Source organism: Pithys albifrons, chromosome 26, assembly GCF_047495875.1.
Source record: "Pithys albifrons albifrons isolate INPA30051 chromosome 26, PitAlb_v1, whole genome shotgun sequence".
In the NCBI taxonomy this organism is placed as follows: domain Eukaryota; kingdom Metazoa; phylum Chordata; class Aves; order Passeriformes; family Thamnophilidae; genus Pithys; species Pithys albifrons.
This window is the reverse complement of record NC_092483.1, coordinates 4,451,336-4,479,264: the sequence shown is the minus strand read 5'-3', so window position 1 is coordinate 4,479,264 and position 27,929 is coordinate 4,451,336. Positions and strand designations below refer to the sequence as shown.

General features: G+C 38.3%; 1 protein-coding gene across 2 annotated transcripts in view; it reads right to left on the bottom strand.

Annotated features, from left to right (window-relative positions):
* The window catches only part of LOC139683003 (nipped-B-like protein), a 184,061-nt gene that overhangs the window by 5,499 nt on the left and 150,633 nt on the right, over window positions 1–27,929 (bottom strand). For both annotated transcript variants that reach the window (XM_071577702.1, XM_071577703.1), the window contains 19 exons: window positions 27,190–27,279; window positions 26,735–26,949; window positions 26,531–26,633; window positions 25,670–25,768; window positions 25,420–25,566; window positions 24,366–24,500; window positions 22,872–22,970; window positions 21,609–21,662; window positions 20,346–20,454; window positions 19,648–19,784; window positions 16,837–16,977; window positions 16,417–16,510; window positions 16,152–16,306; window positions 15,800–15,890; window positions 9,852–10,025; window positions 9,128–9,318; window positions 7,571–7,678; window positions 2,065–2,265; window positions 1,525–1,671 (listed from right to left, as the gene is read on the bottom strand). In XM_071577702.1, the coding sequence (XP_071433803.1) occupies window positions 1,525–1,671; window positions 2,065–2,265; window positions 7,571–7,678; window positions 9,128–9,318; window positions 9,852–10,025; window positions 15,800–15,890; window positions 16,152–16,306; window positions 16,417–16,510; window positions 16,837–16,977; window positions 19,648–19,784; window positions 20,346–20,454; window positions 21,609–21,662; window positions 22,872–22,970; window positions 24,366–24,500; window positions 25,420–25,566; window positions 25,670–25,768; window positions 26,531–26,633; window positions 26,735–26,949; window positions 27,190–27,279 (2,490 nt within the window). The remainder of the gene's footprint in view (window positions 1–1,524; window positions 1,672–2,064; window positions 2,266–7,570; window positions 7,679–9,127; window positions 9,319–9,851; window positions 10,026–15,799; window positions 15,891–16,151; window positions 16,307–16,416; window positions 16,511–16,836; window positions 16,978–19,647; window positions 19,785–20,345; window positions 20,455–21,608; window positions 21,663–22,871; window positions 22,971–24,365; window positions 24,501–25,419; window positions 25,567–25,669; window positions 25,769–26,530; window positions 26,634–26,734; window positions 26,950–27,189; window positions 27,280–27,929) is intronic.

The following is a 27,929-nucleotide window of genomic DNA, read 5'->3' as shown; positions in this document are numbered from 1 at the left end:
TCGATGATCCTTGTGGGTCCCTTCCAACTCGGAATAGTCTGTGATTATCTGTGATATAGTATGTTTTTTCATAACACAGAACTGAAGATGTCCCAAGTAGGATCTCATCCTCTATGTGCTGGGCCCCCCATCTAAAGAATGTGCTGTCTCTTTCTAGCAAATTAAAAATCAACTTTGGTAGGGTGAGAATTCAAAGCAGTGTACTTTTCAGGTATCAACTCTGACTTATACTTACTAGTCAGATTGAAAATTTGAGAAATGGGTTTGCTTCCTGACAGTTTGGACCTTCTACTGTTAAAGTTGTCCAGGAAATGAAGATACTGAAGTCTTTAGGAATCACAGAATCACAAAATGGGTAATGTTGGAAGGGACCACAGTGGGTCATCTGGTCCCACCTCCCTGCTCAAGCAGAGTCATCCCAGAGCACATGGCACAGGATTCTGTCCAGATAGTTCTGGAATATCTCCAGTGAGGGAGACTCCACAACCTCCCTGAGCAATCTGTTCAGTGCTTGGTCACTGCACAGGAAAGAAGTTCTTCCTCATGTTCAGGTGGAACTTCCTGCGCATCAGTTTGTGCCCATTTCCTCTTGTCCCATTGGTGGGCACCCCTGAGCAGAGCCTGGTCCAGCATCTGACACCTCCCTGCAGACACTGACAGACATTGGTGAGGTCCGCTGCCAATCTTCTCTTCTCGAGGCTGAACAGGCCCAGATCCCCCCAGACTTTCCTCACAAGAGAGGTGCTCCAGTCCCCTAATCATCTTTGTAGCCCTCTGCTGGACCGGCTCCAGGAGCTCCATGTCTTTCTTGTACTGAGGAGCCCAGAACTGGACACAGTATTCACAGACAGATATGTATTCACAGACTATTCCGAGTTGGAAGGGACCCACAAGGATCATCGAGTCCAACTCTTAAGTCAAGGGCCCACATAGGGGATTGAACCCATGACCTTGGCATTATTACAACCAAGTTTTAACCAACTGAACTAATCTCAGGGTACAAGAAACAAAGGCCTTTTTCTTACAGGGTTGTGTATTGCCATAGCAACAGATGCCATATCATTATTTGGGTTCTTATAAGTTACCTTAAGAAAAGGCAAATTGTGCACTCTTTTCTTGCAATAAATAATGTATTTAAAGTCTCCCAGGTAGCATACATGCAACTGCCATCAGCTACTTGATATCAAAACAAAAAGCAAACTGGATTTTGTTATTAATGCAATTCATGTTAATTCCAATTAATTCAGCAATATTAGAGAATTATATAAATTTAATATTAATATTTCAAAAAATTTAATTCCTTTTTAATAACATAAGCTGCAATGTAAGAAAAGCTTTTAATTAGTGTCTACCAGACAGAGGCCAGAACAGAAAGGGTTGCTTGTTTTTTAACTACCAGTTACAAAGTAACATCTACTGGTCTGTATCATAATAATGGTACTGTATTCACTGAAAAATTGACCAAATTGTATAGATGCTTATGCTGCCACCATAATAAATATACTAAAATATAAATGCACATACCTCTTTAAATGACTGTAGTAGGTTGCTACCAGAAACTGATAGTGTAATGTCTATGTGATGCATTATAAACAGTGGCTCTTCCTGTGTTTGATAAGGAAAACAGGCTAGATTGTCTGCTATGTACAAGAGCATATTCACCTCTGTTTTCTGGAAGTTGAAAAAAAGTACATATAAATATACATAAAAATATCTTAGATTATACACTTAACCTGTGTTCCTAACAGTCTAAAACAAAAAAAAAGGATCACAAATTTTATTCTACATACCTCCCAAACCCACTCTAAAAACATTTATATATGCAAAATTTAGTCATACCTGAAGATACATTATTTCTAAACAACCCAAACTGAGTACAGAAAGGTGCAAAAGTGACTAATGTATCCTATAAGGTAAATACCTTATATTATAAAGCAAAACAAAGTACCTTAGAGAAATAAAGTTATCAATAATTATGTAATAAAAATATATTGCATAAGGACAATTTAAGCTTGTAATGGTACGTTTTATATTCTTTATAAGTGAAGGAAATGTGATGCTTACTGCAGTATCATCAAAGAGATTGAGCAAAGAAATAAGAAATGCTCGTCTGTGTTGACGGTTCCCTCGAATCATGGAGTATAGGTGTGAACACAATGCATTGGATGATTCATCATGTCTAAAACCTCTTACAGGATCCTTTGGACAGGTATTGATCACCTGTTGTACCTGGTAAGACATCTTCATACCAGCCACTGCTTTCATCTAAAACGGAAAAGTATTTATTTTTATTTAAATCACTGCTTTCAAGCAGTAAAATTGAAAGGGGAAAAATAAGCAAATGCTTGTCAACAGAAACTTCTAGTTATTTTTTTATCTTATTTCCCTTTAAGTAGTTGCTCGTGTGAAGTTTAACTTTCAAACATGCACTGAGGTGCACTACTACCTTTTGAGTTAGCAAGCAGATTCAAACAGAATTTGTGGCAGAGATCAAAATCTCTTGCAAACTGCTTTCACCATAACTTCTATTTTAGAACCATATAGCTAATCTGTTTACCCACTACAGGCAGGTACCCCAATTTAAACAATTCTCAAGAATACAGAATCATAGATTAATAGAATATCTTCAGTTAAACGGGATCCACAAGGATCACTGAAGTCCAACTCCTGGCCCTGCACAGGACCATCCTCAAGAGTCACACCATGTGCCTGAGAGTATCATCCAAATGCTCCTTCACCTCTGTCAGGCTTGGTGCTGTGACCACTGCCCTGGGGAGCCTGTTCCAGTGTCCACCCATGCACCCTCTGTGTGAACAGCCTCTTTCTAATATCCAACCTAAACCTCACCTGATACAACTTCAGGCCATTCCCTTGGGTCCTGTCACTGGTCACCACAGAGAAGAGATCAGTGCCTGCCTCTCTGCTTGTCTTCATGAGGAAGTTGTAGACTGCCATGAGGCCTCCCCTCAGTCTCCTCCAGGCTGAACAGACCAAGTGTCCTCAGCTGCTCCTCATATGCCTTCCCCTCAAGGCCCTTTACCATCTTCATTGTCCTCCTTTGGATGCTCTCTAACAACTTAATATATTTCTTATATTGTGGTGCCTCAAACTACCCGCAGAACTCAAGGTGAGGCCGCCCCAGTGCAGAGTAGAGTGGTACAATAACCTCCTTTGACCGGCTGGTGATGCTGTGCCTGATGCCCCCCAGGACACAGTTGACCCTCCTGGCTACTAGGGCACTTGCCATCAACCAGGATCCCCAGGTCCCTTCCCTGGCACTGCTTTCCAGCATTTCATTCCTCAGTCTGTCTGTACATCTGGGGTTGCCCCATCCCAGGTGCAGAATCTGGCGCTTGCCCTTGTTGAAATTCATATGGTAGGTGATTGCCCAGTCCTCTAATTTGTTGAGGTCTCTCTGCAGGGCCTCCCTGCCTTCAAGGGGGTCAACAGCTCCTCCCAATTTAGTGTGGTTGGCAAACTTACTTAGTATTCCTTCCAGTCCTGCATCCAAGTCATTTATGAAGATGTTGAAGAGCACAGGGCCTAAGATGGAGCCCTGTGAAACCCCACTAGTGACAGGTCACCAGTCTGATATTACCCCATTCATTATTACTCTCTGTGCTCGACCTGTGAGCCAATTGCTCACCCACCACATGATGTGTTTATCCAGCTGTGGGCTGGACAGTTTGTCCAGAAGGATCCTGGGAGAGACAATATCAAAAGCTTTACTGAAATCCTAAAAGATTACATCAACTGGCTTCTCTTGATCAACCAGGTGGGTTACCTTGTCCTAGAAGGAAATCAGATTTGATAAGCAGAACTTTCCTCTCATGAAGCTGTGCTGGCTCTGACCAATGACTGCATTGTCTTTCAGGTGTTTTTCAATACCTCCCAGAATAATCTTCTCCATAATTTTACCAGGCACTGAAGTGAGACTGACAGGCCTGTAGTTTCCAGGGTCCTCCTTCTTGCCCTTCTTGGAAATTGGGACAGCATCCACCAGCTTCTGGTCAGCTGGGACCTCTCCAGATTTCCAAGACCATTAAAAAATCATCAAGAGAGGCCTCATGGTGACATCAGCAGCTCTTTGAGGATTCTGGGATGAATCCCATCAATCCCCACAGACGTATAGGGATCCACCTGGAGCATCAGATCCTGCACAAGTTCAAGGGCGACTGGGAGTTGATCATTCTCACAGTCATGGTCCTCCAGCTCAGGGAACTGGGACCCCCTTAGCCTGTCATTGGTGTTGAAGACAGAGGCAAAGAAGGAGTTAAACACCTCTGCCTTGTCTCTGTCCCTGTTTGGGAGGTGACCATCCTCATCCTGGAATGGGCTAATGTTATTTCTATACTGAAAGAAACTCTTTTAATTGTTCCCCACAGTAGTGGGTTTAAGCACAGCTGGAAACTAAGCACCATGCAGCTGCTTGCTCAACTCCCCCCCCCCCCCCCCCCTCTGTAATATGGTCTGGAATATCCCTTGGGTCGGTTGGGGTCACCTGTCCCGGCTGTGTTCCCTCTCCACCTCCCACGCGCCTCCAGCCCCCTCCCCAGCAGGGCTGTACGAGGAGAAGTCCTTGGCTCTGTGCAAGCCCTGCTCAGCAATAGCAAAAACATATCTCTATTATCAATCCTTTGTTCAGCAAAAATCCAAACACAGCCCCACACCAGCCACTGGGAAGGAAATTAACTGTACTCCAGCCAAATCATCACAACTGCCCAGCTCCAACTCAAATTGAGCTTTGGCTGCACAAATTTTCTCCCTACAGTGATGAGCAGCATCTCTGTTTTCTTCCCATATCACCTGACCTTGCTTCCACTGGCCATATGTGGTAGGATAGCCCACTCTGATAAGACCTAGAATCTGATCAGAGAATGCATACAATGCAAGCCATCATGCAAACTATCATGCAAGTTCAGCTGCTGGGCCGGGATGCTGTTTTGGTGTTGCATTATGCCTGGTTCACCAGACTTTGAATACACATCCTACTTTTTAAAGCAGGATTTGACAGATAAGCTAGGCTGCTGGCCTGTAAATCTGTGACTACCAGTCCATCAATTTATAGCTATAAAAGCCCAGTCCAATTTTCATATGGCAGACTCTTCCACATACTTCCTTAAAGTGTGGAGCTTCTCCCATGAAGCAGGGATGCTTCTTCATGGTTACTTCCCAGGGGTTAAGAGAGAGATCTGCCCGCTATCTTGTATGGTGAGTTATATCAATCTCAATGATTGTTTCTTTTGCTAGTTTTGATACAATTGCTTTAATATAATTGCTTTGATACAGTGCGCTATACTATTTTATGCTATATTATACTCTACTAGTAGATTTTTAGCTTTTACACTGTAATAAATAATTCTGATTAAGATCTTTCATTTGTTCACTTGTCTGTTCATTTGTCATAATAAATAATTCACTTTATATAATGAATGAATTTTGTCATCATTAAAACCTGCGGGACAAAGGGATTTAATCACACCTCTACAATTCCTTAAATTTAAACCACTGACACAGTCCAAGGCTAAGACTGAATTCAGCCATACCTAAACCCTTCTCTGAGAAGGAGTTTAGAAAGCAAGGGAGTCCTTTCTGCACCTTGTGACTCAATGGCAAGACTATTTTTAATAACTTTGTCTAAGCCTTCCACTCTCGTGTGACACTATACACCTTTCTTTTTTGCCTTAGCTCCAGAAGTATCACACAATCATAGAATATGCCAAGTTGAAAGGGACTTACAAGGATCATCAAGTCCAACTCTTAGCCCTGCACAGGACCATCCCCAAGAGTCAGACCATGTGCCTGAGAGTATTGTCCAAATGCTTCTTGAACTCTGTCAGGCTTGGTTCAGCCAAGCCGGCCTTCTGCCTCACTTGCTTGACTTCTGACATTTATGCATTTATGCATTGCTGTTTCTGTGCTCTTAGGAGGTGGTGCTTAAAAAGTGACCAGCACTGGTGGGCCCCAGCACCTTCAAAAGTTTTTTCCCAGGGGACCTCACTCGCTAATTCCCTGAGCAGCCTGAAGTCTGCTCTCCTCATGGCCAGGGTTGAAGTTCTGCTGGCACTTTTCCTTCTGTCAACAGGGATTTTAAACTCAGTCGCTTAGTGTCTCTGTGGCCAAGACGGCTTCCAATCACCACTACATTCATGAGACCCTTTCTGTTAACTAGCAACAGATCAAGGAGGACACCTTTCCTAGTCGGCTCCCTTATTACCTGTACCATGAAGTTATCATCCATGTGTTTTAGCAATCTTCTGGACCTGTTTGTGCCAGCTGTGTGGTATTCCCAGTTAACATCTGGCAAGTTGAAGTCCCCCATAAGGACTAGGGCAGTTGATTTAGTTTTCTTAGTTCCTCAAAGAATAACTTGCTGGCATCATTGTCCTGGCTGGGAGGTCTATAGCAGACTTCCATGATGATATTCACATTATTTGTTTGTCCCTTAGTCCTTACCCAGAGGCTCTCAGCTGTGTCATTGCCCACTGTAAGCTCTGTACATTCCAGCCCCTCCACTGCATACAATGCCACTGTATACTGAAATGTATTCATACATTAACAGAATATTTTACCAAATGTGTATGCTTCATGTCACTTGTAGTGAAGCCAACAACTGAGTCCATATTTGTAAAATAGGACTGACAAACAGAAAATGAGACTTTTTTACATATATTCTGTAATTTCCAGCTGATTTTACTTACTTCAAGGCTCCTGCTCTAGTTTCAGAACAAACAATCTCTATCTAGGCTGCATATCCTACTCTCCTCATATCATTTCTGCTTCTGTTCAGCATAGTTGCCTCTTCATCTGTACATTGTCTTAAATCCTAGCTGCCTACATAGCGAATTTCATCTGCTAGTCTTCACCTACTGAATTAGGTATCTGTTTGGATGCCATGAAGAGTGCAATGCTCCAATTTCAGTGGAATACAATCAGATTTGGAAAGTCCCACAACATAGTACACACACTGAGCCAAGCCTGAGGCCTTCTGAAACAAGGAAAGGGTGCTGCAGTTCAATTTCAGATCTTTAACAGAACTATTGGCACTATGCCACAACTCCACAAGTCTTCACTTAGCCCTCAGATTTTCCTTTCATCAAGATCCCTCAGTTCTTAACACCTTCCTATGCTCCTTCTGCTTAGATTACAATTTATAAAGCATTGATGCCTTAATGTTCTAACACATATACACTTAGGACCTCTACTTTTACAAATGTTCTCTACCAATACAGGAAAATCATTGCTAAACATTATGAAACAGCTGTCCTTATCTCTTATCAAATAAATGCTCTTAACATACTATTCAGTGAGGAAAACACTACTGTGAATTATAAATTAAAGGAATTTTTAGACTGGAAGAGATGCTTCAAATGATTATAAACTTTCTATTTCTAAGAACAGAAATCTCCAAACAGAGGAAAGAGTTGGGATCTTCTTTACAACTGCTTATAGTTATTATTATTGTTTATTTGTCATTTATATTATTTTTCTGCAGCTGAGGCCTATTCAAATGTTAAGTCACCAGAAAACGTAACAGTATTTTGTAAAATAATAAATTAGAATTACTTACGTGAATGAACCCAGCATATTTTTTGTCTATTTCCACCAATTGCTGATCAGCTTTGTTTCGCATAGAGGGCTCTGGATCTGTGCCCATAGCAATTAAGTATGGCACACACTTGAAAAAACAAATGAAATTATTATTCAGAGTCATTGTAACTCTTCTTTCTCACTCTTTGTTCTTCTATTACAGTGTTGTTCATTTTATATTCTGACTACTGCAGAAACTAGAATAGTAAGCTTTATGCAAATGACTACCTAACTACTTTTTTCAAGCAAATAGTACAAAATAGACAAAAGACCAGCATTATCATAGAATCATAGAGTGGCTTAGTTTGGAAGGGACCTTAAAGCCCATCTCATTTCACCCCCCTGCCATGGGTAGGGGCACCTTCTACTATCCCAGGTTGCTCCAAGCCCCACCCAACCTGACCTTGGACACTTGCAGGGATGGAGCAGCCACAGCTTCTCTGAGCAACCTGTGTCAGGGCCTGCCCACCCTCACAGGGAAGAATTTTTCCTAATATCTAATCTAAATCTACTCTCTGTCAGTTTAAATCCATTCCCTTTTATCCTTTCATTACATGCTCTCGTAAAAAGTCTTATGGCTTATGTCCAGTCTTTCATCCACCAGCACCCCCAAGTCCTTTTCCCCAGGGCTGCTCTCGATCTCTTCATCCCCCAGCCTGTATTGATACTGGGGGTCACCCTGACCCAGGTGCAGCACCAGCACTTGGTCTTGTTAAACCTCATGAGATTCCCATGGGCCCAGTTCTTGAGCTTGTCCAGGTCCCTCTGGATGGCATCCCACCCTTCAGGAGTGTCAACCACACCAATGAACTTGGTGTCATCTGCAAAGTTGTTGGGGCTGCACTCGATCCCTTCAGTTATGTCATTGGTGAAGATATTAAATAACACTGGTCCAAATAGGGACCCCTGAGGGACACCACTGGTCGCTGATGTCCACTGGGACTTTGAGCCATTATAAAGGATAGAAGTTGTGTGAGGTTTCAGGTAGTATTTCCATTTCTCTTAATCTCTAAAGTCAGTTTTCACTACAAAAAATGCCATTAAAAAACCCCAAACACACTACCACTTATGACTGAACATGCACAATGGTTGTGTTATAAACAAATAATCACAAAAATATTATGTAAGAAAAGAATAATGGAGATGATAACTGAAGTTCTGACATTGACTCTGGAATTCCATAGTGTTTGGAGGACATGGGGATTGAGGTGGAGTCAAGCTGCCACAGTTTTCAGGATAAAGACTTAAATAAGGAAAACACCTTGGCATACACCTGAATTTTATAACAGAAATATGCTCCAATGTACATTTTAAAATGCTCTTTAGGCACTGGCTGGGCTTTTAAATCTTGATCCAAAGACAAGAAAATACAGCATTTGGAATCTAAATTTAAAAATACGCTTTATGTAAAGGCCCCTTGCTACAATAAGAGATTACTGTAACATAGCTGCAAAAGAAAAACTAGAAATGTATCTAGCAAGTGTAAAAACCTCTGAAACCTGAATAACAAAAATACCCACATAAAAGCTTACCATACCTGAACAGGATGGATGAGACCCTGGTTTAATGTCAGTGCAATGACATTTAGAGCAAAGTGGCGTACACTGGACTGGGTATGAAAGAAAGCCTCAAGGACCTGTTTGAGATATAGCTGCATGATGGAACTACTCATCCCTGAGGAAATATCACCCATTTCTTTCAGGTCTTCCTGCTTTGCTACTTTTTTCCCTGTAAAAAGGACAAAAGCAATACCACACTCACCACAGTATAGTCATTTACTTTGCTATTACTTAATGCATACTGATCTTTAAGCTTTATAATAGACATTTCAGTTATCTTAGAATGAGTTTATGATCTCATGAAACATAGAACAGTCTAATGACAAATATACTTAAAAAAACTAAAGACACAGGACTTTAAAGTCTTGTTCCTCAATAAAGATTTTAATTTTAAAAATTTCTTTATTTGTATCTGCAAATTAACCTTAGAGAAGATTTTGATAAAAAGTATTACTACCATCATTACATTAATTATGCATTCTGGATTGCTTTCAGGATTTATACATCCCAAAAGTAAATAATAAGCTACAATTCTCAATATACCTATGCACATAATGAATTTTTGAAAATTATTCTAAGATGCCTTGCATACAATATTACTAATTAGATAACAATCTTAAGCAACTCAGTTCATGTATATAGTAATTGTATGCAGGAAAGTTAGGGTTTGCATGCCTCAGCACAGAAAAACTCAACACTTACAGTCTCTGTCTGCCTGTTGCATACGTGTATCCTCCTCCTGCAAGTAGGTCTGGAGGTTTTTTAACACCTGGATTTTTAAGTTTACTGAACAGTTCTTATCTGAAAGAATGCTGTTGTACAGAGTCTTCACTTCCTGTTCGAACATTAAACTTGGGTGTTGTATAAATGCAAATCCTAAGGGTGGAAGAAAAGAAGAAATATTCCATGTTATTAACCAGAAATTGTATTTCTGCTTCTTAAATCTTTCTTCAAAATAGAGTTATGAAATTTATCTCCTCCGAAGTACAAAACAGTATTGCTTTTTCATATGGACACCATTCTAATTTTATAAGGAGTTCTATTACCCATGACTGTCTGATAGAGAAAGATGGGATGCTGACCCAGGGCAGTTGAACTAAGAGTTACATAGGTTTGGAAGTGTGTCCAGTGTACTGGTCTGCCTCTGAAGAACTAGGAGGTCTCCCAAGGGCAAGGGAGGAACATTGCTAAAAATTACTCATTGTTTCTCTAATACATTTGGAGAAAAATGTTCTGCTGAAACTGTGAAGAGTTATTCATATGAAGGCAGAGCAAATGTGGGAAAATTGCCAAATATTTATACATGAGTATTTAAACACTAAAATTTTAAAAGAAAAAATATAGTGAACACAATAAAATAAAATTTATACCTCTCACTGTTATTGTTCATACACCTTTTAAGGTCTTCTCTTGAAAATTATCTGAAGCATTCCCAAGACTATATCTGTTGGAAGATGCACACTATAGAACTGCTTTTAGCTGCAGCCTTACCCTTGACAAAGAACTGGTTATTCTTAGCCAGGGAAGTCTTTATTTCATAAAAACTTTGATCTAAATTAGTGACAGCATATATAATTTTAGATCATATATCTAGATTTAGAAGTGCTGCCAACAGACCCTTACAGAGTATCATAAAAAAAAAAAGTAATGGGAACATAACTTCCCAATTTAAACTATGTTTAACTACTTGATTAATTTTTTAAGACTATGAGAAAAGCAAACATTAAGTGTATTTTTCATGACCATAGGAAACTAAGATTCTGAATGAACACACAGAAAACATATAAACATAAAAGAAGATGAGGGGGAAAATGAAAGAAAATTATGTAAAAGCAATGTATAAAAGTGGGTGTAACAAAGGGAAGACAGGTTTTTAAAACTGTCTCTGCACACAAAAGACAGTGTAGGTAAAGGCTAAGTCTAGAGCAAGACCTCATTGTGTTTAAGATCTTGTTTCAATTTCAAAACAGGAAGAGGAAAGAAGGCAGGGGAGATAGAGGGGAAAGGAGGGGAAAGAAAAAGGAATGATGCTCCTCTTTGAAGTATGTAGCATAATTCTCCACTCTATACAGGTGTATATCGATGTTTATAACTTGACCTCCTCCAAGAAAGTCCAACCCATTTCTTAAGTTTAATTTTGAAAATGAAAAGCACTTGCATGTATGTGTAACAATCCATAACTCTTTCTTTCATTCACTTATTTAAAAGAGTCTAAAACCACCAATATTCTTAGGGAAATCTGACTTGGCATAAGAATTTGTCAAAGGGGATGAAAAAAGGCAACTGCCATGTTCTTTTAAGGACTGACTTCACATCTTGGGGCTGCCCTAACACCATTTCTCTTCATACTTTTGTTTTTACACTCTTAAGGGTAAGCACTGAACTTGGCTAAGACATTAACTGTTAGATACTAACAAAATCTTTTATCCTCAACCTGCCTTGCAAGCACACATCTGGAAGAAGCATAACCATAACCATGAAGCTTATGGTTAAGCTCAATCCCTCAACAGCAGTGACACATCACAAAGCAAAGGCTAAAACTGTTGAGTGTCATTACTGTAAGGACACACTAATAATTGCCAATAGGAAAGACCACACTCTTCACTTGATTCCTTCACTATATATAAATGTTGAATTAGCTTTTTAGTAATTTTCACCTTATTGCTGCACATAAATGTTGAATGGATCTGACAACTTGGCTCACTTACCAGCCTGTAAGGTAGAACATGGCACTGCCTACTACACCTCTGTCCATCCAAGCAGCTATCCTCAAAAAGGAATCAGTACTTAGATGAGACAAATATATGACTGAAAACAGTTGTCTGAGGGTTAATTAAAATAAAGACTGACATGTTTACAGGCAAAGAAAAAAAAATAACCTGAAGAATGCCTACTGAGAGACACCTGTTTTCTCCTCTTCCACAAACTGATCACAGTTGAGTCTGTAATTCAGAAACACTTCTGAGGAATGCAACACTCAGCCTCCATGAGTAAAGCAATCATGTCTAAGGTTAGGAAGACAGCTCCTATCCCATGTGCAATATTTTGTATAGAACAATTACATTAGAATGGACTACAGTAAGCGTTGTACATCTTGATACAATGGCTAGAAAAATATCCATCTAGTCCTGAACATCATAGCATTGTTCCTGCAACAGAGGCAACTGTAAACCCATTAATCCCACTCAGCTGTCTGAAATGGTTTCCTCACAGAATATCAAATCAAGATTTAGTCTCAGTCCTTATCCTCAGAGTCTTCTCTAGCCTGAACTGAACCAGGATATCTAAAAAGTCACCTAAACAGCAGCATAAGGAGGAAAATCCTTATACACAGTTAAACCACCCAGTGCAAATTCACATGCATAGGAAACAACCTTCTTTAGACTAAGCCATAAGCATGGACAGAAGTCTTCAAGAAATCAAAGCCTATCTGTCCAAACAAAATGCTCTTACATGTACAGTTTTGGTCCTTGAACAGAGGATGAACATGATACAAACCAATCAATGGCAGTTCATCCATTACTGCAAGGCACTGAGATACCGTACTAGTGCCTTCAGAAAAAGAATCTACTTAAAACCGAAACACTGCCAAGGAGCTCAAAAAAACTGTAATATTTAATCTATGACATGATCTCAATGCCTTGTGAAATTTAACAGAGCATCCCCCAGTTGGTATAAACTGCCAGAGTTCCCTTGACTCCTGCAGAGTATCTGCCTCTACACTTCACAGAATCACAGAATATGCAGAGATGGAAGAGAGATGTGCCTGAGAATATTTTCCAAAAACTTCTTGAACTCTGTCAGGCTTGGTGCTGTGACCACCACACTGGGGAGCCTGTTCCAGTGTCCACTCACCCTATGGTGAAGAACTTCTTTCTAATATCTGACCTAAACCTCCCCTGACACAAATTCAGACCATTCCCTTGGATCCTGTCACTGGTCACCACAGAGATCAGTGTCTGCCCCTCCTCTTCCCCTCATGAGGAAGTTGTAGACTGAAATGAGGTCCCCCCTCAGTCTCCTCTTCTCCAGGCTGAACAGACCAAGTGCCCTCAGCTGCTCCTCATATGCCCTGTGGAGCCCTGTGGAACCCCACTAGTGACAGGTCACCAGTCTGATATTACCCCATTCACTATTGCGCTCTGTGCTCGACCTGTGAGCCAATTGCTCACCCACCACATGATGTGTTTATCCAGCTGTGGGCTGGACAGTTTGTCCAGAAGGATCCTGGGAGAGACAATATCAAAAGCTTTACTGAAATCCTAAAAGATTACATCACCTGGCTTCCCTTGATCAACCAGGTGGGTTACCTTGTCATAGAAGGAAATCACGTTTGATAAGCAGAACTTTCCTCTCATGAAGCCATGCTGGCTGTGACCAATGGCTGCGTTGTCTTTCTGGTGTTTTTCAATACCTCCCAGAATAATCTTCTCCATAACTTTACCAAGCACTGAAGTGAGACTGACAGGCCTGTAGTTTCCAGGGTCCTCCTTGCCCTTCTTGAAAATCAGAAGAACATTCACCACCTTCCAGTCAGCTGAGACCTCTCCAGGTTCCCAAGACCATTCAAAAATCATCAAGAGAGGCTTTGTGATGACATCAGCAGCTCTTTGAGGATTCTGGGATAAATCCCATCAGGTCCCATAGATTTGTAGGGATCCAGCTGGAGCAGTAGATCCTGTACAATTTCAGGGTCACTTGGGAGTTGATCATTCTCACAGTCATGGTCCTCCAGCTCAGGGCACTGAGACCCCCTTGGTCCATCATCCATGTTGAAGACAGAGGCAAAGAATGAGTTAAACACCTCTGCTTTGTATCTGTCCCTGTTTGTGAGGTGACCATTCTGGACCATTCCTGGAATGAGCCGATGATATTTCTGCATTGCCTTTTGCTACTGCGATATTCTAAAATATCCTTTTTATTGCCCCCCACATTTCTGGCAGCTTCAACTTCAGTTGAGCTTTGACCACATGAATTTTCTCCCTATAGTGGCAACCACCATCTCCATATTCTTCCCATGCCACCTGCCCTTGCTTTCACTGGGCACACACCTTCCTTTTTTGCCTTATTTCCAAGAGGAGATCCCTGCTCAGCCAAGCTGGCCTTCTGCCTCGCCTGCTTGACTTCTGACATTTGGGAATTGCTGCTCCTCTGCCCTTAGGAGGTGATGTTTGAAAAGCGACCACCACTGATAGACTCCATCACCTGCAAAAACATTTTCCCTAGGGACCTCACTCACTAATTCCCTGAGCAGCCTGAAGTCTGTTCTCCTCATGGCCAGAACTGAGGTTTTGCTGTCACTTTTCGTCCTGTCCACAGGGATTTTAAACTTGATCACTTCATGGTTGCTGTGGTTAAGATGGACTCCAATACCCACTTTGCTCATGAGATCCACTCTGTTGACAAGCAGCAGATCAAGGAGGGCATCTTTCTGAGTTGGCTCCCTTAGGACCTGTTCTATAATTTTGCCATCCCGGTATTTTTAGGAATCTTCAGGCCTGGGTTGAACCAACTATGTGATGCTCCCAGTTGATTTATGGCTGATTGAAGTCCTCCATAAGGACAAGGGCAGTTGACTTGGAAGTGTCCCTTAGTTCCTCAAAGAATAATTCATTGCTGTCATCATCCTGACTGGGAGGTCTATAGTAGACTGCCACAATGACATCCACATTGTTTACCCCTTGATTCTTACCCAGAGGCTCTCAACTGTGCCATTGCCAACTGTGAGCTCCAGACATTCTAACCCTTCTATTACATATAGTGCCACCCCTCTGCCTCTTCTACCCTGCTATCCGTCCTGAAGAACCCATAACCATCCAACAGGGCACTCCAGTCACAGTTCTCATCCCACCAGGCTTCACTTATGCCAGTGATACCACATCTCTGGGACTGGGCCAAAGCTTTGAGCGCCTCCTGTTTGTTCCTCATGCTGCAGCATTGGTGTAGAAACATTTCATGTATGGTAAATTGTAGCCAACACCTCGTGGGGCAGATTGAGGGATCCCATTTGTGCTTTTTTCCTCATGTTTTGGCACACCATCCCATCTCTCATCACTGGTGAGCCTGGTTTTGTCCCCTTCCCCCTTCCAAGCTAGTTTAAAGCTCTGTCAACGAGCCCCTCTGGCTCCTGTGCTAGAACTCTTTTTCCCCTCTGAGAAAGGTGCATCCTGTCAGGTGTCAGTAGACCAGGTGTTGAGTAGATAATCCCATGGTCAAAAAACCCAAAATTTTTCCAATTACACCAACCTCAGAGCTACTCATTGAGTTAAAATTCTCAAAATTTTTCCATATTTTTTTCTAGTTATTCTTTAACCATACCTTGTTGACTGAAAAACAAGATTTGGATTTACAACATACTTACATGTGGGGAAAAAATAACACCTCCATTAACTTTAGGATCTTGATGCTTTTTAAGATTTGGTCAGACATCAAAAAGGCATTCACTGTCAAAAGCATCCACTCTGATGCAGATGTATGCAACTTCAAAGTATCCCTTTGACTACATTTCTATAGCCAGTTCTCAAATAAGATATGCAGTGAACTTTGAACTTTAAACAAACTCCCCTGCCACTACACAAATAACTGAATCCTGGATGAAATGCATGTATTTTTACTACAGCAGAATAATAAAAACTATTAATATTTCTTACCAAGGCCAATAATGGCTTTTGTCTGTACTTCTTCATCTGAATGCTTTGTAAAATACATCAGCAGTTCAAGTACTTTATCTTTAATGTTAACCTGAGGAAATTAAAACAAAAATAATAGGTATTTGAAGTGGAAACATTTTTAATCTCTTATAAAAAGCATATATATCAAAAAGGAGAAACACAGTCTTACTGCATGGCCTTTGCAAAACCATGCATTTACAACCCAAAAAACTATATTGCATGCATTATGAAAAAATGCATAGCTTTAATGGACTATGAATATTGTGTTTTCAAATTGAAATTGAGTGTTCAGTATACATAAGATATAGTGAGCAAATACAAGTTATTTTACCTTACTGTTGCCCTTAAAATCTTCCTGATCAAAATCAAAATGCCGACACAGTGCTCCAACAGTGAAAAGTGATCTAAGGAGTGCTGGTTTATTGGCAGTAAGTATTGTACTGTTGGGGTCTTCTTGGTGTTGACTTTTTAATTTTGAAAGTGCACCTACAGTAAGATAAAAGTTTTGATCACAGCATTTAATTATGGTGTATCTCTAAGATAAGACTTGTAGCCAAAACTGAAGAGTGACAATTACGTGTTGTGATTTTACTTACCATAGTATCTATTAAAACAGGCCCACACAAATTTATAGTTCTGGGTGACCTTGTTCACAACAGCCCCAAGACAGCTCACACAATGTTGAACAACCTAGGTGCAAGAAAGAACAAATGACATATATTTAGAATTTAAACCTGAGACTTTTGTGAAGTTATGTAGAAAAAAGTTAGGTAGAACTAAAACTAACAGTCTAACAGATGTAATGTCCACCTCCTAGATTGCAATGAAAACCTGCCCAAACTTATAATTGTTAAAATATAGCAACAACACATACAAACACCAGTAAATCAAGAACATTGATTTTTTTTATGGCTCAAAAGTTATCTTCATAATGAAGACATACTTTCTTTAAACCAAAACTCTGTATTTCATAATGTGAAATGGAATTAACCAAATAGTAGCAATTAAAAACTTACTGTCATGCCATATTTGATGATGAGTTTCATGAGGTCTTCCTCAATAGTGGCAAGAAAGGTCTCACTTGGGTGTTCCATTAGTGGCACTACAAGTTCTAAGATTTTTGCAACATTGCAGATCACCATGAAATCATTCTGGGTCTGAAACAACAGCATTTATAGCATTTAACATTTCTAGCTGAGTTACCTATAAGCTAAGTATTATTAATATGTATTATGCAATACATATATAATACATATTAATATAACACAGTTTCATAATAGTATAATACAATTATGTATCTTATGTAAGTTATCTGGTAAATATTTAAAAGAATATTTATATAGTTTACATATGCTTTTGAATTACATATTCTTTTGAAAGCAAGTTCTTGTTTTCTACAGAACCTCTGGGAAAAAAAAATCTGTAGAAGCACAACTTCACTTCTCATCAAGGCTGTGACAGACTTGAAAACTTTTGGTCCTTAACATTTTTTTAAGTCCTAAAACAAATCTAGGAACTCTTCCTGATACATGCACACTAGAGAATGCACAACACCTGGCAACAGGTATCGGCAGCAAGCAAATATTTAGATAACCTTTTCCTATATTGTTTGATCAGAAGCAGCTCTAAGTCTATTGTAGATATGCCTAGAGAATGCTCCGGGGCTGAAACTGTAAAATGCTAGGCCATCTACAAGCTAAGTTGATAACAAGCATTCTCAAACCTGCCCTTCCCTGGGCAGCTGACCTAATGTAATGGATTGCTGCCCCCTACTCAGCCAAGTTCTTCCTTGAGCCACAGCTGCATGATCCTGTCCTGCTCCTTCTGCCAGATCAGGGGTTCATCACAACCTTCACTGAGCCAACTGTGCTAATCAAAACAGCAGAAAGCAATGCAGTGTTTCAGTGGAGGTGGCCATTTTATTGGAGTGGGGGGATTCAGCATTGTAGCGCTCTATCATTTTTGTGAGCTAAACTGTCTTACAGGGAAATACAAAAACACCAGAGCTAGGGAAGAGAGAGGTGAACTGCTGAAGAGGATAGAGCAGGACATTTTCCTTCTAATATATTTGCTATATTTTAGATGACTCTATCTTATGGAACCATACATTTAGTCTTAAGATTCACATGTTAAATCTTAACTACTTTTAAGACTGTGACTATAAAACAAAACAATTTTAAGAAATTATTTCATAATAGATGAAAAACTGTGTTTTAGTCCTCAAGGGAAAGAGGCAGCACAAGTTCCAGCTTCATTTGTCTGTAAAACATGGAGGTAGAGGGTGAGAAACAGCATCTTAGAAGCTATAGTGTGGGGTGATGGCCCCTCTGATAAGGCCTGACGGGTTGAAGGAGATGCCTCAGCCCCTGAAGGGGTGCTCCAGCCGAGGACAAAGACTTTCAAACTGATAAGATTAACATAGGGTGGAGTGTTGTTTAAGGAATGACATGGTCCCCTCTGCGATATCTTCTATAACTGCTCAAAGGAGCCACCTCGCCTCAGGCATCTGCATCACCATCACCCTCCCAATAGATTGACTTAGCCACACAAACCACATGGAAGGACAAAAAAGGTATAAAAAGTGTTTGGAGTTTAAACTCCGGGAGGAGAGGGAGAAATGCCAATGTCTCTGTGAGGGTAACTGCTGCAGCTCCTCTTGGAACAATGTAGGGGTGAGGAGACCATGTGGTTTCTATTTTTTCTAACTTTCTTAACTTTACTTTCTTCCTTTCTTCCTTTGATTCTTACTTTATAAGCATTTCCTGTACTAAATGTGTTTTGCTACCTTAATACTAATAACAGTAACTTGCTTCACACTTTGCTACTTTATATTGGTTATTGCTTTCTGCTATTATTGTTTTTTGCTATTCTTACTTTATAAGACCAGCTCTGTTTTGCTCTATTGTAAATTGCTTCACTTTCAAGGTGTAGTTTCTTCCTTTTTTCAACATGTATGCTGATAAGAAGCAGCTCTGCTCTTCCCTTTTGTTTTGTGTTACAGAGAGAGTGGTGTGCAAGATATTTTATTGTCTTATGTTCTGGATAAATGTTTTAGGTGGCTGTGTTTTTAGTTAGTAGTTCTTTGTTGCTAGTTTCTGTCTGTTGTGAAAATGGGATACAGTGCTGTATTGTAACTTGAGTTTAGTATGTTTGTCTCTGTAGAATGTGTTTTGTGCTGGTTTCTTTTGGGGTCTTTTATCATCAATTAAATACAATCTTGCACCTGAACGTTATCACCGGCAAAGCAGAACCCACAATAACTGTCACATATTTGTATTAATAAATGTTATTTCGGGAGCTGTTGTGAAAAAAGTTCTTTTCTGGCATTAAGTGTGACTTCAGGTTAGAAATCAGAATCCCTTCCAACCTGTGGGCTGTCCGTTAGTTGACAGACGGTGTTGGGGAACATAAGGCTCTGATTGTCTAGAAGCGCTTATTGCTAATAATATTTCTCCCTGGCTGAAGTGAAGCTTCACATCAGAGGTCAGAACCCCTTCCATCCTGTGTGCTGTCAGTTAGAGGACAGTGTTGGGTACATAAGGATCTGATTGTCTGGAAGCACTTACGGCTAATAACTTTTAATTAATAGAGTTAAGACTAGAAATCTTTGCATTTCTGTCTCCCTCTTCCCTTTCACGTGACACTATAGAGATCATCAAAAGGACCTAATATCTTCAGAAGATATGATGATCATGAATCATAGAAACACAATTTTTATTTCTCTTTTCCTGCCTTCAATTTTATCAAGCATACAAAACAGCCAATAATTTCCATGCTTAATTATCTGGGAAAAAAAAAAGACTGATTTTCTAATTTTTTCTACTTACACTACATTTAGTGGTCAGGTATGGCTGCATGGTCATGGCATGTTTGACCATTAGCTGGGGCCTGATCTTGCTGAATAAGAACAAAGTGGTTATGCAAGCAACCAAGCGACCAGAATTCACACCTTTGTTGTCAGAATCTGCAAAAAAATTAGAAAATATACAAAGTAATGTTTGAGCAATGAAAAACATATGGCCAAAACATCATATGAATATCTGTTTCATAACATATCTTTCAAGATAAATACAGAATATTCATTAGGTTAGAGATGAGAAAATAATGTGTTAACATTTGTATGCGATCACAACATATGTAAAATAAGAAGCAAAGATGCTTCAAAGACATCACTGGTTTTTAAACTAGTTACTGTGCACAGAACACTGGCCCAGCCAATGATTCCTGTTACAACTGTAGAATGTATTAATGCAAATAAAGCTTGACACATTTGTTTTGTTTTTAGTGATCTAAAAGTTTGAACAATATATTTTCAAATTAGTACTGTTATTGTAGTTAGCTAGAGAAAATTAGGGAAGCTTTATTACTATACAGTGCTCAAAAGTTCATAAATACAATAATTCATTACCATCAGTTTTGTAATAGGAATTCTGTAACAGTAACTTTTCACAATAGTAATTTGAACCACCACTGTTACAGTATTGTATAAAGTTCAAAGAAGCTACTGGGCTGTAAATATTGTTACCTGACAAGGATTCCTCATATTTAAGAATGTGCTCAACCAAATTGTCAACAAGTTGAGTACAGGCTTTCTTCACAGGTTTATATGAGGCATCCTCTTCTGACTTCAACAGCTATAGCAGATGAAACAGAAAATGATTTAGTATTAAGGATCCGTTCATTTACATTGGGTATATGCTGGTTTTATAACAATTACTATAGATACACAAAGATTTTGCACTGCAAAAGCATTTAACTTCTCCATAAAAGTTACATGGTGAAGAAAAAAATTAAGGGAAGTAAGAAAAAAATCAAACCAAAATGCAAAAATAGTAAATAAAAATTAACTGTGACAAAAAGACAGAAGAGTTCTTCTGATATTTGCATTGGGATGAAAGTTAGCTTTGTGCTTAATGAAATAATGTAGAAAACAATAATAGTCATAATTGCCAGCAGTAACTAATAGGAGTTAGAGAGCTTTTTAAAACACTTAGGAAAAAACCCTCCAAATATAAATGTTGGTGTTTGACACTAAAAAAATATATCAAAATAAGGTGATACATAGTCCTATGGACACTTTAATCAGTTAATTTAATTGAGCCTGTACTATAGCTTTTTATTCAGTGCAGGCATTAAGAGGCACTTTGGTTTACTTGACTAGCTATTTTCATGGCACTCAAGGATAAAGCAAAATCTTTGGAGACCTCTAATTCCCTCATGCGTGCTGTTGTTAATTTTGCTTGAAAATTGACAAGTACGTACTAGAGGAGAAAGATAACACAGGCTGAGAGATTTAAACAAATCAAGCTCATTTCTTAGAAAAATCAGAGTAAAATATAATGTGGAAGTAACCTATAGCCTGAAGATTCACCGTTTCTATGAAGTGTGCAACAAATATATTGGACATGAAAATACACTTCTCTATCATTTAAAAAAATATACATTACACTAGAGGCCTTATTTCAGAATTGTGTATCATAGCTGTGCACTTCATGTTGTCACTCATAACTGAAGAGACTATAAAAGTAAAAGCAAACAAAACCCTCCCCAAAATAAAAAGGGAAATATTTTTAAAACCATTATATGGAAAGAAAGAAACTAATGTTGGAGGTAAAGAAAATTGCACCAATGAAGATTTAAAAAAAGGTCAGATGTTTAAAGGGCATGGATTGAATTTGTTTGCAGTAAAGGACTGCTCTTGCAGTCTCCCTTCAGAGTGTTTTAGTATCAAAAGAAATGTTAAAATTCTCAAAATGATTGTGCCATACATTCAGAATTCATTACTTACATTTTGAAGAAGCTGTTCAAACCAATCATACCCTGTATCTCTACAAGCTGCAACCTAAAAGTAGTTTCGAAAATAAACTGGTTAAAAAAGGCATCTGAAGAAAAATTACTTCAATACAGATGTCATCTTGAAGGCTCAGTAAACATGCACAGATATATTTCCATAAATATTCAGTACAATACCTTTGAAGATCAGAAACTGTTTCCTGCATTTGAAAAAGAGTTCTCACCATTTAAGTGATCTCAGAATTGGTATCCTATGCAACAGAAGGCCTACACATTTTACTGGAGATTGCTCTCTCTAATATAAACCATGTTTTGCGTTCATAGAACAACATTTTGTACTGATTAAAGCATAAATACAAGTCTGACAGACATATTAAATTAACATGAATATATATATACACATTTATATTATTAATGTATTGCATGTTTATATAAGCAAACTAAGCCTTCACTGGTATTCTGTGTCAGGAACAGCTCATAGGTGCTCCAAAATAGAATTGGCAGGAGAACTGAGAATTAAGCTGAAGTCAAACTGACTTTTCCATCTGGAAAAATGCACAATACACTATCATTTAGTAAAAATATTAAAAAGCAGTTTAAACCCATATTTTGAAGTAGTGAAGAGAGTACTTTTATTTGATATTTACATCTTGGTATAATTAATATAAAAATAACTTTTCAATACAGTGGTTTTACACTATATTTTCACTACAAATGTATAAGCATTTTATTTGAAACAGATTTCTGAGACATATGATCTAATTTGCTGCTCCTAAAAAGTAGATAAAATTATGCAGATACTAATTTACCTTGGGTGAGAACATAACCCTTTATTTGTTAAAACAGATTATTAAGCTTTCAAAATAAATATTATAAATCGAGGAAATTTTTCTTTTAAGAGGCAACTTCTTAGTTAGGCTTAACTATATGCTGCTACTAGCATTTCCTGAAAAATGTTAAATATAACAGAAATTTGTTGTGTTTTAACTGAGCAGGTATTTTACACAACCTGAATATAATCTGGTGTCAGTTATCACTGCCAGCAGATTAGTGAGCATTTAAAGTTTGCTACAGCCTATTCCATCAGATGAATAATTCTAGCATGTATTCAATGTCAGGAGACATATAAAGAAAATCATCTGAAAATTTAGCTACTTGCATATTTTTCACATTCTAAAAGACTACAGACAATATTTCAAAGATACCAAAAACATAATGAAATTTTGCATGCAACTTAATTCAAATTTGTCTAACATACCACATCAGTGATGTTTAGTATTTTCCTGGTCATTGCTTCTTTGTCATGATGTGGAGTTGGAGTAAACCAGAGCTTCTGGAATGTCTCATTTACCAATTTCTGAAGGAAAAAAATTATTAGCAGAAATAAATAATTTTATCTTGGCACGTAGGTATTATTACCAATACATCCATACAATAGATTTTTGACAACATGTGCCCTTTCGTAAGGAATTATTCTACCTATGTGATACTGTTATAGAGAATGTTATCTGAGATAGACCCAGAATTACTTTTACAGCAGTTATTCTGGCCTCCAAGCAAGCTTCACTAAAATGATCACTGGGAACTGATGCTACAGAAAATGGAGTTACCACTTTCCTGCACTAATTTGCATTCCTCAGGAAAACATAGTACCCTGAGAAGCTGACAACTGAACACAAGAACACAATTTCTACAGCAGAATTAGCAGCAATTGTAGATCACTGGGATTTTCAGAAAAGCTGTGACAAGGCAAGGAAGACAGAGAAGCCAAGTCTCTCTACCCAAACATATGAAGTTGGTTCCTTTACAATGTTTTTGTATGGAGGAAAAGATGGAATAGAATGAAAGTGAACTAAGTATTCCCAAATTACTTATAAAGCATATGCTTGTAGGAAGCGTTCCTCATCCATGGAGACATAAAAAAATACGTTGCAGATACTGCCTCATCTTTATGACGTTGTTGGAAAGACAAGGGAAAGGAAAAGAGAGAACAAGGTCATCCTCCTTTCCTAGCAGCATCTTAGATCCACCTGTTCATCTACTTCTTGATTAACAGCATTGTCTGAAGCCACTTGGCATTAATGTATCTCAAGTGGTAAAATTATATGCTGCAGCTTTAAAGTCATAGATTTGAAATCCCACTGAAAGTGTGATACAAAATTATTACAGTTGTATTCTTAATTACCCAGGAATTTTAAAACTATTTTTGCCAAATCAAACAATAAACATCAGTGTCAGGTTTATGATTCGACACATAATCTTAGTTTTTTGCCCTCCTGCATAAGTGTTGCACAAAGACTAGAATATGACCACATAAGTAACATTTTAGAGGGGGACAACTGATTCATTAAACATTCAAAATGAATGAAAAATTCACACAGATTAATACTTTATATTTTTTATATGCAGAACTTAAAAATCTGGCATAATAATTTTGACTAAGTTGATTTTGTTTTCAGAAAGGAATTTTATATGCTAATTTTACTTTTTAGAGAAGAGAAGTACCAGAGACAACACTTGCAAGGAGAAAAAACCCAAAACTCTAAGATAATAACTTTTTAAAATTCTTTGATTGTCAGCATGAACTTGAATAGAAGCAAGAAATAGAAGAAAGAAAAGAAAACCAAGTCACACAGCAATGTAAAAAGCTATATTACAAAGGAGCAATGAAATACTTTTTTGATTATTTTTGGGTCAAAATATAGAAACCAATTATGATAATTTAAATCCTGAAGAATATGTTGCATTCTACCTTAATGCCTTCTTCGTCATTAACTCTCCGAATCATTTTCACACACATCTCAGTAATTTTGGGAAATGTTGGTTGTTCAATGCAGATATCCCTAAGTATCTTTATGACTCTTTTTCTGACACTGATACCAGTATCCTGTGAGAAGAAAAGCATTATGCTCTTGAAAAGAAATCGGACATATAAATTAATTTATGTATTATGTAGATTAATATTTGAAGAACACACAAGACCTTTTGTAGTTCTGGACTGTAATACTTCAAAAGCCTTTGGATAAAGTTTATGGATGATATGTGCAGCAAATATTTTCCATTTTTCTAGGCTTTGTCTAAGGAGAAGGATGAGTAGCTTAATTTCCTATTTCTTTATTCAAAACATGCTTAATCTTAATGCCAGGAATGAACATATTTATGCATGCTCATATGCACACCTCCAAAACACTACAAACTTGTTTTATCGTGTAACTACAGCAAACGAGTGGCTGCTGTGGGGCACTGTTTGGGTTTGTGCTGAACATAGGGTTGATAATACAGAGATGTTTTTGTTATTGCTCAGCAGGGCTTACACAGAGCCAAGGCCTTTTCTGCTCCTCCTATGGCCCCACTGGGGAGGGGGATGGGGGTGTGTGGGAGGTTGGGAGGGGACAGAGCCAGGATGGGTGACCCCAACTGACCCAAGAGATATTTCACACCATATAACATCATGCTCAGTATATAAAGTAGGGGGAAGAAGGAGGAATGTTTGGGGTGATGATGTTTGTCTTCCCAAGTCACCATTATGTGTGATGGGGCCCTGCTCTCCTGCTGGTAGGGGAGTGAGCAAGCAGCTGTGAGGGGCTGGGTGACTGGCTGGGGTTAAACCATGACAATGTAAAAAAGCCTCACTGAAAACAAGCAATGCATTTTACAAGGTTAGTCTTAAAAGCACCATGCTCCCCATTAAAATAATAAGATATTCTTTACTCTTTGAATCATCATTCCATATTATTAAACATATAAACTCAGTTGAAACCAAATTTTCCAATGACACTTATCATAGTTATTAGAAGTCACAGTACCAATATTCTTTCGATCAGCATGTCATAATACTGCTCAGCAAGCTGAGGACGACAGAGCACAAATCGTCCAAGCAGTTCCACAGCTGCTTCTCGTACACTAGTGGAGTTATCCATTAACCGTCCATGAACACCTCGTTGCATATCCAGCTAAAAGAACAAATAAAACACAGATCCAAAATAAGAAATAAAGATTTCTTTTAAGCGTGACAGAAGAATGCATGTGCATGATGGATATTTCAGACTTTTTTACCCTGGCTAGAATACTGGGGTCTACAGCAACAACCTCAGACAGACACTTCATGGCTTTTGTTCGAACAGCAATTGCATTTTCACCAAGTACGCGCAGAATCTAATAAGAGAACAAAAACAATGATTCATTTGCTTTGGAAAGGTAGCAAACTGTTTAACAGGCAAAAATGCAGCAGAAAAACATGCAAATGATTTAATTAAAATAAGAAGTCCCTACATTGTAAACTCTACTTTTGCCATTTGGTTGTGGCTTTCATCATGGTTCTTTCAACAGAAGACATGGATTTGGGCACTATAATTTTAGGAATGGCTCTATATGCAGATCAGTATAAGTAACACAACCTAAACTAAACCAAACCAGTACTGGAGTTCAAACATGTCGCCATGACAACATGTTAGTGCTCTTCTCCCCAAAAAAGGAAAGAAACCACACTGGTTAAACAACAGCTTCCAAAGTGACAGTAACATGCACTGCGAGCAAGCAGCCAAGCTGGCTTGTATGTTCAAAATAAGAAAAGTTTAATAAGTTAATATTACCAAATGAGCATGCATGTTACAGAAACTGTAAAAGAGATTTCAACATTTTGCAATTATCCTTTTACTGAACACATCTAAGATATTGATTTTGCCACATACATTCATGGAAAAATAAAATATGCGCAATATGACATGTGAAATGCATGCAAGAAAAAGAAATATAAGCACTTATGTCATCAATACAGAATATGAAAGCACATGGTGTTATCATGGCCTGTTAAATAACCATGCTCAACAATGAACAGGTATGGCACACTACCACAAAAGTGTTTGGAATCAGAAACCGATTACATTTCACTGTACTAAGACTTCCAGCACAGTTTACCTGTGTCAAATAAATATCAAAGCTCTGGGCAAATGGCCTCATAGAGGCCAAGTAGCGAACAATCAAACATGCATCTTCATAGTCCACAGTATCAGAATTCATCCTACAACAAATCCAATGTTTTAATTAGGACATGTTTATAAAAAAATGATTAAAAATATCAAATGCATGGTTAATAAAGAAATCAGTGGTGCTCACACGTACTTTAATGTACTGAACTGAGATGGGGCAGTTTTAATGATGCTGCGAAGAAATGTTTTGCGACTTTCCGCTCTATGCATGATTTGCCCTGTGGTCTCAACATCTTTTGCATGATGAGTTCCTTCAGATGAATCCTCATCCTTCTGAGATTTAATTGCTTTCTCTGTCTCCATAGTTGTATCACGGAACCACTGAGCTATATAAAACTTCCGAGAAAACTGGAGAAATACAGCAGGATACACAGAAAACAAAAACAACAAATGTAGAAGAGTGAAATTAACAGATTTATGAAATTGAGTCCAATGCATCAACCATATTTTGGGAAAACATAATCAAGAGTATATGTTAAGGTGACAATTTAATTGAATCCCTAATATGCATGACCAAAAATCATTTTATTCAGTACACGTACTGAAATTATTTTTCTATAAACTTGACATCAGAAAGCTGAAATTTACCACTAATGATGCATCAGTTTCTGTGTTCTCATCCAGATAATCTAGCAAAGCCTTCTGAAGCTGTTGTATTTCATCTTCTCCTCCTGAAACCTATTGGAAATAGAAAGATATTTATAAAATAGAATACTGCACAGTGGTGATTATTATCTGAAAATTTGCATGTCCTCATATAAAATACACTGAAGTTAATGTTTTGCAATTATCAATACAATTAACAATTTTTTAATCAATTAATTCTAAACTTTATAGAGACTAAAACAAATTAGACTGTGGCTCCAGAGTCTAAAAAAGATTAACAGCAACCATCATCATCACCAAGAGGTTTTCCTTTCCTTATACTTTGTACTCAGGGACACCATGGCGTTCAGCACAGGGGCTAACGAACACACCATTCTGTTCATGTCCCAGAGTGCTGGGTTATACATCTGGTTTTTGTGGGTTAAACCCCTTTTTTTCTCTGTATCATTGTATTTATTGTAATCTTTTTGGTAAATTGTAACTCTGACTTGTAATCTCCTTTTGAGTTGGGTTAATTTCTCCTGCTGGTTTGCCTTTAAACCAGCACAAGATAAAAGTTCATTTCTGAATGAAAAGATTAATTAAAGATATTTCAGATGACTAAACTGAATATGTCTACCAATGCATCTTATTTTCTTGTCTTTTGAGCAACAAAGTGAAGCTTAGGTGTCATGTATGCATTTTCAAGTAGTTATTTGTTCTTATGTTGCAAATCACTTATA